The 13,777-nt window shown below is 43.7% G+C and overlaps 1 protein-coding gene across 2 annotated transcripts in view; it reads right to left on the bottom strand.

Annotated features, from left to right (window-relative positions):
* The window catches only part of asz1 (ankyrin repeat, SAM and basic leucine zipper domain containing 1), a 142,546-nt gene that overhangs the window by 51,657 nt on the left and 77,112 nt on the right, over nt 1-13,777 (bottom strand). For both annotated transcript variants that reach the window (XM_048549306.2, XM_048549305.2), the window contains exon 2: nt 9,108-9,270. In XM_048549306.2, coding sequence (XP_048405263.1) covers nt 9,108-9,270 — 163 coding nt within the window. The remainder of the gene's footprint in view (nt 1-9,107; nt 9,271-13,777) is intronic.

Raw genomic sequence — 13,777 nt, forward strand, 5'->3', positions numbered from 1 at the left:
AAAGGAGAAACGCGAGCACGTCTTGTCCTGCTCCACAGAGCGGACCCTGGACCGGAAGATTATCCGGGAGGCCTCTGCGGCGAAGAGCGAGGCTTGCTGGCCCCTCACCTCGCGGAGGTCCTCCGTGACATCGACCCCCATCAACTGCAGAAGGAGCAGGTTCTGTACCCTTTTCTGGAGTCGCGACAGCTTTCCCCGCCGCTCTCTTGCCTTCTGAACACCCTTGAGGACAAAGAACCTCTTGATGTTCTCCTTCACCATCTCCCACCAGTCGCCTGGAGACTCAAAGAGGGGTTTCACGGTTCTCCAACCGGCGTACTCCCTCTTAAGCTCCTCGACGTTCTCTGGGGTCAACAGAGTCGTGTTGAGCTTCCACGTCCCCTTGCCAGCCGGCTGGTCGTCCTGTAAGTGATAGTCGGCCAGCAGGATGCAGTGGTCAGAGAAGAACACCGGCTCGACGCCGGTGGACCTGACCGAGAACGTCCGTGACACAAACAGGAAGTCTATCCTTGAGCGGATAGACCCATCTGGCCGCGACCAGGTGTACCTCTGCTGCGCTCCTTCTGCAGGGGTGCTGAAGACGTCGAGCAGCTTGGTGTCCTTCACCGTGCCCATCAGGAATCTGGACGTGACGTCCAGTTGACTCCCCCCACCCGCTGTCCCCACGCCGGATCTTCCATCTGCATCAATGATGCAGTTGAAGTCTCCACCTAGGATGACCGGCCTGGACGTAGCCAGCAGGGGTGGAAGCCGCTGCAGGACGGCCAACTGCTCACTCCGTACCGCTGGGGCGTACACGTTGATCAGCCTCAGGGGAACGTTCCTATAGGTGATGTCAGCCACTAGGAGGCGCCCCCCCACCACCTTCTGAACTTGAGAGATGGTGAAGTTGCGCCCCCGCAGCAGAATAGCCAAGCCCGAGGAGCGACAGTCGTTACCCCCCGACCAGATCGAAGGCCCACAGGTCCAGGCGCCGGACCATTTCCCGTACCTGCCGAGGTGCGGTATCCCGCACTCCTGCAGAAACAGGAGGTCCGCCTTGATGGTGGTCAGGGAGGCTAACGTGGAGACACATCTCGCGGTTGACTTGACGCTGCGCACATTAATGCTCGCAACTCGTACCCCCATTGTGGGCAGTGACCGCAGTACCCTCCCCAAGTCCAAGGTCCAGCCCCTCCATCTGTCCCTTCATGCCCATTGCCCGGGCTAACTGCTGGACGCTCTCCGGGCTCAGGAAACCGTCCGTGCTGCCTTCCGGGTGGCATCTCCCTGTCAGGGGTGCGGAGGCAGAAGGGTCCGGCTCCGGGTCAGGCTGGGGATGCGCTGTTTCCTCCTTCCCGCCTGGAAGTTCCGGGGGGCCCTCCAGTACTCCAGCGGCACTTGACTGGGTGTCGGAGGGAGCCGCAGGACGCCTCCCCTCACCTGGAAGCGGGGTGCTGCTTTCCTTCCCCCTCGAGATCTTTAACTTCTGCTTCGGGTGGGCCCTCTCCGAATCCCCCTCGTCAGAGGAGCTCTTATAGCCCCCCTGTAGCTGCCTCTTCCCGCCTGATGGTTGCGGTTCCTGGGCCCGTCGACGCATCTTCCTCCTCGCTTTCCGGACTGTTGTCCACTCCCTTGGGTCGCCTGTCGCCGCTTCCATCTACTCCGGGTTGTCGGGGGGGGATCGGAGCCTGCAGGGGTGCTTTGCTGGCCTCAGGCCCATCCTGCGGGGCTGGGCCCTTCTGCACGACCTGGCCCTCCTGCACATTAGTGGAGTCCTTGCTGGGCCCTGGAGCCTTCCTCTCCTCCGGGGGGGGCTGGCCCCGCATTGCCCCTGCCGGCGACCTGGGCGTAGGTGGTCCCCCGCCGCGGGCATGCCCTATAGAGGTGGCCCGCTTCCCCGCAAATGTTGCAGCTTTTCTCTTGTGGGCAATCCTTTGCAAGGTGTCCCTCCTCCCTGCAGATGGTGGCTTTGCAGTCAGCCGCCACATGACCTGACCTACCACAGGCATGGCAGACTTTAGGTTGCCCTGCATAGGTCAGGTAGCCCCTGCTCCCGCCGATCGCGAAACTGGACGGTGGGTGTACGACATTCCCGTCCGCGCCCATCCTCAGCGTCACCTTGACCTGCCTCTTACTCGTCCAGATGCCAAAGGGGTCCATGATGTCAGTTAGGTCCCCTTCCACCTTCGCATACCTTCCAAGGAAGGTCAGGACATCAATTGCTGGCACATGCGGGTTCTACACATGTTCAGTCACCATACGGCTCCTCTGCGCTGGCATCACAAACAGCGGGACAGCGGTCAATACAGAGAGGGGGCCCTCACCTCCTTTCTCCTTGAAAACCTCCAGGAAGCACTTGCAAAGCTTGGCACTCCTGAAGGTCACGTCATAAAAACCTCCTCCGGGGAAATCCTGCAGGCAATAAATGTCCGCAGCAGCGAACCCACAACAGTCCAACAGGACCCTCTTCACGAAGAAGGTGCGGTCCACAGGTGCACCTTCATCCACCTTCTTTACGGAAACACAGATGGTATTCCGGACCCCCTGACCTGGGGCATGAGCACTTGCTGCAGCCATCGTTGCAGGTTGGCTGCTCCCCTGAACCAGCGTTAGGCCGAAGCCAGCATTAAGATCCACTGGTCGCAAGGGTGCACAGCCAACCTGACGTCCTGCTTCCACCTCCAAGACAGCACTCTCCTCCTCTCGGTCCACAAGAGAGTGGGTCTTTATTGTGTTCCAGATGTAAGCTGGTTCACTGAGCTTGCTGGTTTGTTCCCAGATGTTTTGTCACCATTCTCGGTAACATCATCAGAGCGCCTCCGGTGAAGCGCTGGTGTTATGTCCCGCTTTCTATTTATCTGGTTAGGTTTCCTTGGGTTGGTGATGTCATTTCCTGCATTGGTGATGTCATTTCCTGTTCTTTTTCCCCCAGTGGATGGTAGATTGGCTCCAAATCAATGTGTTTGTTCATGGAGTTCCGGTTGGAATGCCATGCTTCTAGGAATTCTCGTGCGTGTCTCTGTTTGGCTTGTCCTAGGATGGATGTGTTGGCCCAATCAAAGTGGTGTCCTTCCTCATCTGTATGTAAGGATACTAGTGATAGTGGGTCATGTCATTTTGTGGCTAGTTGATGTTCATGTGTCATCATGATACATCAAAGACATCTCGGAAATGACTGCCAGACTACTCAGACCTCTTGGCATCAGGGTAGCCCACAAACCCACCAACACACTAAAACAGCAGCTAATGAACTTAAAAGACCCTATACAGACAACAAGCAAAACGAACGTCATCTACAAGATACCTTGCAAGAACTGTGACAAACACTACATTGGACAAACAGGCAGAAAACTAGCCACCAGGATACATGAACATCAACCAATGCAGAAATTGACATCACCAACCCAAGGAAACCTAAACATATAAATAGAAAGCGGGACATAACACCAACGCTTCACCGGAGGCTCACTGATGATGTTACCTAGAATGGTGACGAAACATCTGAAAACGAACCTTCCAGCTCAGCGAGCAAACTTACATCCAGATGTATTATTCAGTTTAACAGGAATTTCCTAACATTTAATTATTCCAACAGTCATTGGCTGGACCATACGATTTAAAATTACATTACAGTATGGTGCAAAACAGCAATAAACTTCAATGTTTATTTAGTTTACAGAAGGACAACAAAAACTGCTTAGTTCCCTTGCCAAATACTCAACTAATGGACAACTGCATTATTAGTAAGACAACAACATTAACTTACTCATCCTATCTGCTACCGAAAACAATTTAAAAATAAGTACACTTAAGAATCTTACAATTGAGAGCTAAAGCTCAAAATTTCCCCAAAAGCCAACACTCCAATTCTGGCTACTCATCAGAACAGGATGTTCACCAAAGACAAGAGAAAGCTTAACATAAGTTGTGCTATTTCATCAACTCAAAACGACTAAAATCTCAAGAAGTCCTGGCTAATCTTAGAATCAACCATCACATTTCAATTATTAGCTACTTCAAAAGTGAAGTACATTTTAACATACCAGTCTGGGATCCAACCAGTCGCACCTGACTCCTCACTGAGACCACTAAATGAAATATATATATTTTAGCCATCGTCTCAGCAGTGTAGTTAATGGCAGCTCTCCTAACATAGAGTCTATGTCTCTCTACCCCTCTCATAGACACGAGCTTCCCAACTGCCTGTAAGCTTTAACTTGGCTCAATGGCAGGAGACAGAGAGTGGTGGAGCATAAACATAAGAATATAAGAACTAGGAGCAAACCATCTGGCCCCTCGAGCCTGCCCTGCCATTTAATAAGATCATGGATGATCCTTTTGAGACTCAGCTCCACTTACCCACCCACTCACCATAACCCTTAATTCCTTTACTGTTCAAAAATTTATCCAGCCTTGACTTAAATCATTTAGTGAGGTAGCTTCAACCGCTTCACTGGGCAGGTAATTCCACAGATTCACAACCCTTTGGGTGAAGAAGTTCCTCCTGACCTCAGTCCAATCTGCTTCCCTTCATTTCTGAGGCGATGCCCTCTAGACCAAGTTTCACCTGCTCGTGGAAACAACCTCCCAGCCTCCACCTTTACTATTCCTTTCATAATCTTATATGTTTCTATAAGATCTCCCCTCATTCTTCTGAATTCCAATGAGTATAATCCCAGTCTACTCAGTCTCTCCTCATAATCCAATCCTCTCAACTCTGGAATCAACCGAGTGAATCTCCTCTGCAACCCCTCCAGTACTGGTGGTATATCTCTTCTCAAGAAAGGAGATCAACACTGCACACAGTACTCCAGGTGTGGCCTCACCAGGACCCTATACAGCTGCAGCATAGCCTCCCTGTTTTTAAATTCCAGCCCTCTAGCAATGGTAGACAAAATTCCATTTGCCTTTTCAATTGCCTGTTGCATCTGCAATCATACTTTTAGTGATTCATGCACAAGGACACCCAAGTCCCTCTGCACAGCAGCATGCTGCAATTTTTCACCATTTAAAACATAGTCCATTTTGCTGTTATTCCTACCAAAATGGATGACCTCACACTTATCAACACTGTACTCCCTCTGCCTGACCTTTGCCCACTCACATAGACTGTCTATATCCCTCTGCAGACTTTCATGTCTTCTGCACACTTTGCTCTACCACTCAGCTTAGTGAGTGGTGGTGAGTTGCTTTTAGGGCCAGAGGCCTGTCACCAGCAGTGTTCCATAGGGATTGGTTCTGGGCCCTCTTTTGTTGTCATTTATGTTAACGATTTGGATGAGAATATAGAAGGCATGACTAATTAATGCGAGGACGACACCAAAATTGGTGGCTTAGTAGACAGTGAAGAAGATTTTCTAAGAGTCCAAAGGAGTCTTGATCAAATGGGTCAATGGGCTGAAAATGGCAGATGGAATTCCATCTGGATAAATGCAACGTACTGCATTTTGGTACAACAAACAAAGGTAGGGTTTACATAATTAATGGTAGGGCCCTAGGTAGTGTTGTAGAACAGAGGGACCTGGAGGTTCAGGTACATAATTCTTTCCGGTTTGTATCATATACAGACAGGGTGGTTAAACTTCCTGAGGAAGTGGTGGATGTAGGAACAATTACATTTAGAAGACATTTGGATAAGTACATGAAATCGGAAAGGTTTGGAGCGATATAGGCCAGGAGCAGTCAGTTGGGACTACTTTAATTTGGGATTATGTTCAGCATGAACTGGTTGGACCAAAGGGTCTGTTTCCATACTGTAATACTCTGTTACTCTTTGGTGATTCCTGAACTATCCAGAATAGTCCACTGAAAACATTGGAATAAGTCCCTGTTCTGTAGTGGTCAAAATTGAAGCTAACTAACTTTCAAAACTGTCAAATGTAGCCTGAGAGATCCATTCTCAGAATACTGGAATAAGCTCCTTACATGTAAAAGTCCAACTGTCATATTGAAGACACCCTCCGTTGCGTTGAATAGGACTATCACATGAAAATTAGAATAGACTCTGAAGAGATCTAGCCACTTAAATCTGGGCATTCAAGGAGGATTGTGGGCCATCAGCAGTAGAATTGTATTCCAACCTAATCTGGAATTATTAGACCCAGCATATCCTCCACTCCACTATCAAGCTGGAAGACCAACCTTGGTTCAATGAAAAATGCATGAGTGTATGTCAACAGCAACACCAGAAACAGCTAAAAATAAGATGTCAATCTGGTGACACTAAAACATGGGTCTATTTGAATGTCACAGTAGAAGCAGTAATAGACAGACTAAGCAAATCCACAACCAACAGATCAGATATGTGCACCATAATCTGTTATATCCAGTCATGAAAGGTGGTGGGCAATTAAACAACTAACAGGAGATGGCTCCAGAAAAATTCTCACCTTCAATGATGGGAGCCCAAAACATCAGGTACAACTGAAGCATCTTCAGCCAGAACTGCTGAGTACATGATCAATCACAACCTCTGAGGTCACCAGCATCATGTGCCAGCGACATTCCCGCTAAACTACATGAGGGAACAGCTGCTGGAAGGTTCTGAGATCAGCATATCAACAGATTGGCTTCCACTTGTGAAGACACTGCCACGCACAGCACTCAGAAGTCTGTGCAGAGGAAATAATATATTATAAATAATGGTGGATGCCAATCTTTGGCTAACTTGAATCACTTCACTCGATATCAAAAAAATGGCTGAAGACACTAGGTACTGCAAAGTTTATGGCCCTGACAAAATTCTGGCAATGAATCCAAACAGTTGTATGCCAAAATAAGTTTAGCATCAAGCCAAGCTTTTCTAATACAGTTACTACCGACATCCACCCAGCAATGTGGAAAATTGCCCGGATACGTCCTCTACACAAAAAAAAATGACAAATGCAACTTGGCCAAACAGTCAATTCTTGGTTTCCCTTTCTGTTTTTTCTCAACGTCCTCCTTGTTTGAATGGTTAGTTCTGACTCCCTTTGATTGCCCTTTCTAATATCCAGGCAGCTGCCAGCCGGCGAGCATAATACATCTCAGTTGAAGAAATGTGTATCTTGGACCAATAATCAACCTTCAATTAACTTTCCAGGCCAGTTCCCATAAACAAATATCAGATTGTTTGTTTAGGACAACATACCACTCAACGATCAAAAATTAACTTTCGACTTCAGTTCACAGTTTGAAATCAGAAATTAGAAGAGTAAAGAAAAACTGTGATGGTTCCAACAGGCGAGAGATAAAGGACATAATTCCAGATTTTAAATATTTCTATTTAAACATAAATATTTGTTTACTACTAGGTAGCAACATATGATTAAAACAAAGTTGCAAGTTTCTTAGTTTCACTTTTACTTAACTTCAAAACAAACAGGACGCATTGACTATTTGATATTATTGGGTTATATCTTAAGAACTGAATAGGTAATTTTCTCAGAAGGTTAGCAATCACAGGCAAGTCCTCTAGCTCCCAGGATTCACAGCATGAATGAGTGCACAACATGACTTCAGGCAGCAAGTCCTGGGAGAACAATGGACATTATTTATTGTCTGATTTATACCCGTGTTTAAACTGCATACCAATGTCATTTCTGAAAAACATTAATCTCTGTTACCCCAGACAATTTTATCATCTTGAATTTCCAAACAAGGTTACCTATACTGTTTGTCTTTCACAGTAGCAGTAAGATGTAGCACCTACTGGTGGTGGTACAAAACACTAATGTTATAATCTGTCCATGCAAGTGCAAAAGACAGAACAGTTTTTTGAGTTTTTCTGAATGAACTCAAGTTGTTTTTGCACTTTAAAGTTGAGTGTCAGACAGTGAACATTGTCCACGTATAAATCTTGTCCATCCATTTCAAAACTATACAGGAATTCCTGACTATTTAACTTATCTATTCCTTTCTTACCCATAACACCTTGATCAACACCATGACTATCTATAATCAGAAATAATCAAATTTAATACCATTTGCAATGCAAAGTTAAATTAGCCTTGAAGAAACAAATCTATTGGTCTAACACATAATGGACTCAAACCACAAATAAAAAATGTATAAAGATTATTGAAGACCACTTGACAGAGATCAGTAACATTAGTCGAAAGCCAAGATTGTCATTTTTCTTATGCTTTTTTTTGGTTTTCCATAACTCCTTTGTGATTTGTGCAACACTTTGACGGTGCCGCGCTGCTTTGTCTGCTTTAAAAAATGTAACTGCTGTCATGGAAAGTCTGCCAGTGGAGTTGAAAATTTATAAATATCAACCAAAACGAGATTGAGCAGAGAATCTGCTGTAGGATGCAATAGCCACAGTGGGGGACATTACTGCTTTATTTTCACACAGTTAATTTTTCAAATACCATTTCATCAATGAGGATACTGCCAAAACTACACCACAGGCTTGATCAAAGGCATGACGACACTGTGGTGATCAAGGGCACATGTCTGCCATAAGTTCATTCCAGGCTTCAAGCTGGTAACATCAACATTTTCCAGTTTGTTATTCAATGTTGTTGAGAAGCACTCTGATTTGTCCACATTGCAAGTTGTCACAAAAGGTATAGGGTTCCATCATTGCACGGAAATCATTTTTGCATCCTCTCATCATCTTTCTGAACTGAGATTCATTCTACTGTTTCAATGCCCATCTTGACTGTACCCACAAACAGCACATCACACATGTCTAAACAACAGTAATGATTCGTTCATACTGCAGCTCTCCATGCAGTCTGGTTACTGATTGACAATAGGTATTCTCTTCAAAAATAACCAGCCTATAGTTACGCATTGCATGCTTCACAACTTTTGGGTAATAAGAGATTCACCCTTCCCTACCCTGAATAGCAAAGCAGAGAAAGATGGTTTTTAATTACACTATAGGCCACATTCAAGTTGTTGGCACGATGGGATATACACAGTGCTCTCATTTGACAACCAGTCCTCCTTTGCTGCCTTTAGATGTTTTTCTGTTAATGATACACAGAGCACTAGTGCACTGGGTAGTGAAAATAACACTTACTTTCCACATGCTAGTCAAACATGTTTCTTTCAATATCAGGAGTCTAGCATGCAAGGTAGCATAACAATACATTAAATGAACAAAAAGTAGAAAAATGCAGATATTTTCTTACCTGAATTGAGAAGTTGTTCGACCAAATGTAACTTTTGTGATGCTAAAGCTTCTTTTAAAGATCCTGTATCTTTATCGTTGTTTTTCTTTTTATTGTTTTTTGATAGCCCAAATAACGAAGGCTCATCTTCTGAACTGGCTTTTACTTGAGGAGTCTTCACTACCTGAATAAAAAAAGAAATGACATCTGTTAAGCATACAGGAATAAAGTAGTACAGAGCAATGAACAAGTGAATACTGTTCTTTAATACAATTAAAATTGTTAACAGGTAAATGCTGTTCTTTAATACAACTGAAGTTGCTAACAGATTTGGCAGTTGGCTAGAGTGTGGTGCTTGCTGCTGATTTCAAGGAAAGCTACTCGCAAAGACTCAGGTAGCATTGGAGCATAGATTTCGCACCTCAATCTCTTTTAGTTTTTACTATTCTATCGTGTGACTGTGATAACTGGACAGGCAGCAGATTGATTAGTCTAATTGAAGAATTCTCACAGACATGAAAAAAGTAAAAGGTAGAAAATGTAAATCACATTTGAATAATTGACCTGAAAGCAAAATAAAGTAGGGACACCCACATGGGATTAAGGGAGAAATAAATTTCAAAACAAAACTTTGGAAAAATTAACTTAATTAAATTAACTGAATTAAAATTCACGTAAATGTAAAACGAGGGAGACCATACGCATGTAAAATTAGCTTTATAGAGCCAAAGTGGGTGCTTGGCAATTATTATAACTCGGTACGCAGCTAACCTTAATTGAACAAAAATTAACATTTTGTTGCTTCTTACTTTGAAAATCATACCAATAGTTGGAAATTGACAAATTGTTGAGTTTGAATTGATTCCATGTGCAAGTACTGCAAAAGCGCACCCTCTGAAGCAGGGCATACTTCACAGAAATATCTGTATTTTCCTGTTTAATTCAGGTATTCAGATTACAGTAGCTCCTGAGAGATTTACACAGTATTATCAGTGAGCATTTACAGCTCATTATTAGTATTGTTACTAAAACTTCAAATTTGGTCAGTAATTTTATGCTGTATTCTGTTTTTTTTGTCCCTTTCATGGGGACGAATGGAATTAAACAGAGCCATGATGAAGGAAAGAGAAGAAAGATAATGGAGCACTTATTTTCGCTACCAAACAAATGACTTCAAACATTGACTTGCCACCAATGATTCTGCTTACCAAATCTGCAATGTGGTTATTTACATAGAAAATATGAGCAAGAGTAGCTATTTGGCTCTTCAATGCTGCTCTGTCATTCAACACAATCATAGCTAATCATCTAGATCAGCATCCTGTTCCTGCATTTCTCCCCATACCTTTTGCTCCCTTTAGAGCCAAGATTAATGTTGAGACCACCATTATTTTTTCTTTTCTTATATTTGGTTTGGAACTGAGAGTTTCAGTTGACAACTGAACTTTGAATAGCAACTTGTTTTAAGCAAAAGAACAAAAGATTCTTGCTTGTTCTTGCAGACTGGATAGAAAAACAAGACGGGTCAATTACTGATCTAAGAACAATGGAGACAATTTGGCATCAAGATATGGTTAACCTCGGAGTTGGGTAGCTGGTTGGATATTGAATTGGTCATTCAAGTGCTGGCCAGCCAACCACAAATATTTCTTTTGCAACAAATTGGGAATGTTGGAAGTTGTGAGGAAAACCCATGGGACTTGTAAGAGGTGGTCAAAATGAATCATAGAAGACAACTCAAAAAGATAACACCGTGATCCAGACCGTAGTCCTGATTATAGCAATTAGGCCGGAAGTGAACTGAGTTACCAACAAAGAAATATTTAAGATAGATGAGAGTTATACAAGGTTTTTATTGAAAGGAAAAAGCTGCTCCTTTATCTTCAAGTGATGTAGCTAAACTCATAACCATACGAAGAGATACAGGGGCAACATAAATCATTTTTATTAGAAAAAGGCTTAGTTTTTCCTCCAGGCAGTTTGATGGAAGTGAAAGTACTAATAAATGGAGTTGGTGGTGAATACATTTCCAGTTCAATTATACAAGTACAATTGGGATATGATATCATTAGAAGAAGTAATTGTTTGAGCAGTAAAGACATTGCCTATTGAGGGATTAAATTTACTTCTTGGAAACTTCTGGGTTTGCCCATAATTGTAGAATGGCCAAAGGGGGTTTAAGAAATAGGGCAATGACAGGAACAGGTTCTGGATATTTCTACCCATGTGTGGGGCAATCAGAGCACTGGTTAAATAAAAACAAAGGTTGATACCACGCCACAAAAAAAAGGTAGAAAGGTGAAGATACTTGAGGGGGAATATTTGGTAAGATATCACCAACTGAGGCAAAGAAAGCAGATCTGAAAAAAAAATTAGCACAATTAACTAATTCTGAGATGGAAGCCAAAGGAATTCCAAAGTGCTATTACCTCAAGAACAGAGTTCCAAAGAGGAAGTGGAGACCCCTTTCCAGATCCATAAACAGAGAATGGATGGTTGTTCAACAGATAGTGGTACCACCCAGCTATCGTAGGGAGATATTGCAAGTAGTACATGAAATTTCCATGGTAGGGATCCAACAGGCTCAGGCATTCATAAACAAGTATTTTAACTGGCCAAATTTGTATTAACATGACGTGCAATTTTGCAAACAATGCCATGCTTATCACGTTGCACGTAAAACTCAACATACATTTAAACCAGCACCCAGTTCCTATACTAGTGTTTGAGGAACCATTCAGTCACATACTAGTGAATTAGGCAGGACCATTAAAATTGATTAGAGATAAATTTTCATGCCAGAAAAATGAACCTTCAATGTTGGAGTACATGTCCACATTTTAAAGAGGTTGATAGGAGAGTAAAGGAGCACAGGAACAGCTCAAAACACAATGGAAGAGTGAGCACGTAAACATGTGACAACTAGAAATTTCAAAGCTGGAGATGAAGTTTTTGCACTGTGTCTTTATAAAGTGAGTCACTAAAAGTGAAGTTTTGTGGTCTCTACAAAATAGTTTAAAAAATTAGTAAGGTGTTATCAGTAATTGATAGCCCTGATCATAAAAGAATTGATAAGTCAGGCAAACATGTTAAAATGGTACTATCACAGAGAAGATGATGAGGAAGTACAGGTGTGTCAAATAGTAAGTGCAGTCAAGGAGAACACTGAAAGGATGAGGGAAAAGGAGAAATGACCAATTCCCAAAGTGAACTTCATACTATTTGACTAACAAATTTGAAGAAATTAGAGAATTTAAATGCTGTTTTCACGTCTGGGTAAAGATCAAAACAGGGATAAAGGAAGGATGTTCAGGAGACATAAGAAGTTTGCAAAGACACATTTGGGTGTACTATATTAACCAAACATGATGCTGATGTCTGTAATTCAGACCCCATAAAACAAAACTTACGTTAGTTAAACACAGAGGCCCAAAAAACAAAACATATGCAATGTACTTTAAAACATCAATTACTCATACCAAGCCATAATAACTGGCGTTGTCCAATAGTACTGGCTGTTAAGTCAGATAGTTCACCGAGGAAAGCCTATAGAAAAGTGAATCCAATTACATGGACGGAATCATATCTTATTTAGCATTGGTGGCGGTGCATCATCCTTACCTACAATTGATTTGTTAAAAGAATACTGGCAGGTACCATTGACAACAAGTGCAAAATAAATTTTGTCTTCTGTCACACCCAATAGACTGTGCCACCATTGATTTATGCCATTTGGATTTGAGAACGTTCCATCCACAATTCAACAAAAGTTGCACGTTGAAAACTTAAGAATGTAACCAAGAAAGTTGTATGCTGATTAAGATTCTCGTGTGAGGAAGGACTGAACTGCTACAAGTTTTGTGTCTTTTGTCACTTAAGTGTTACTTACTTTGTCATGTAATGAATTATTCAAAGACTGTTTCATTCTTTTGCGGATGGAGGAATGTTGAAATCATCATTATTTTTTCTCATTTTTGGTTTGGAACTGGGTTGCAGTTGGCAATTTAAATGGAGTAGCAGCTTATTTTTTTAAAGAAAGCGAGAGCAGAAGACTGACAGGATAATAAAATGTGAGGCTGGATGAACACAGCAGGCCAAGCAGCATCTCAGGAGCACAAAAGCTGACGTTTCGGGCCTAGACCCTTCATCAGAGAGGGGGATGGGGGGAGGGAACTGGAATAAATAGGGAGAGAGGGGGAGGCGGACCGAAGATGGAGAGTAAAGAAGATAGGTGGAGAGGGTGTAGGTGGGGAGGTAGGGAGGGGATAGGTCAGTCCAGGGAAGACGGACAGGTCAAGGAGGTGGGATGAGGTTAGTAGGTAGCTGGGGGTGCGGCTTGGGGTGGGAGGAAGGGATGGGTGAGAGGAAGAACCGGTTCGGGAGGCAGAGACAGGTTGGACTGGTTTTGGGATGCAGTGGGTGGGGGGGAAGAGCTGGGCTGGTTGTGTGGTGCAGTGGGGGGAGGGGATGAACTGGGCTGGTTGAGGGATGCAGTGGGGGAAGGGGAGATTTTGAAACTGGTGAAGTCCACATTGATACCATATGGCTGCAGGGTTCCCAGGCGGAATATGAGTTGCTGTTCCTGCAACCTTCGGGTGGCATCATTGTGGCAGTGCAGGAGGCCCATGATGGACATGTCATCAAGAGAATGGGAGGGGGAGTGGAAATGGTTTGCGACTGGGAGGTGCAGT

Source organism: Stegostoma tigrinum, chromosome 18, assembly GCF_030684315.1.
Source record: "Stegostoma tigrinum isolate sSteTig4 chromosome 18, sSteTig4.hap1, whole genome shotgun sequence".
Classification (NCBI taxonomy): Eukaryota; Metazoa; Chordata; class Chondrichthyes; order Orectolobiformes; family Stegostomatidae; genus Stegostoma; species Stegostoma tigrinum.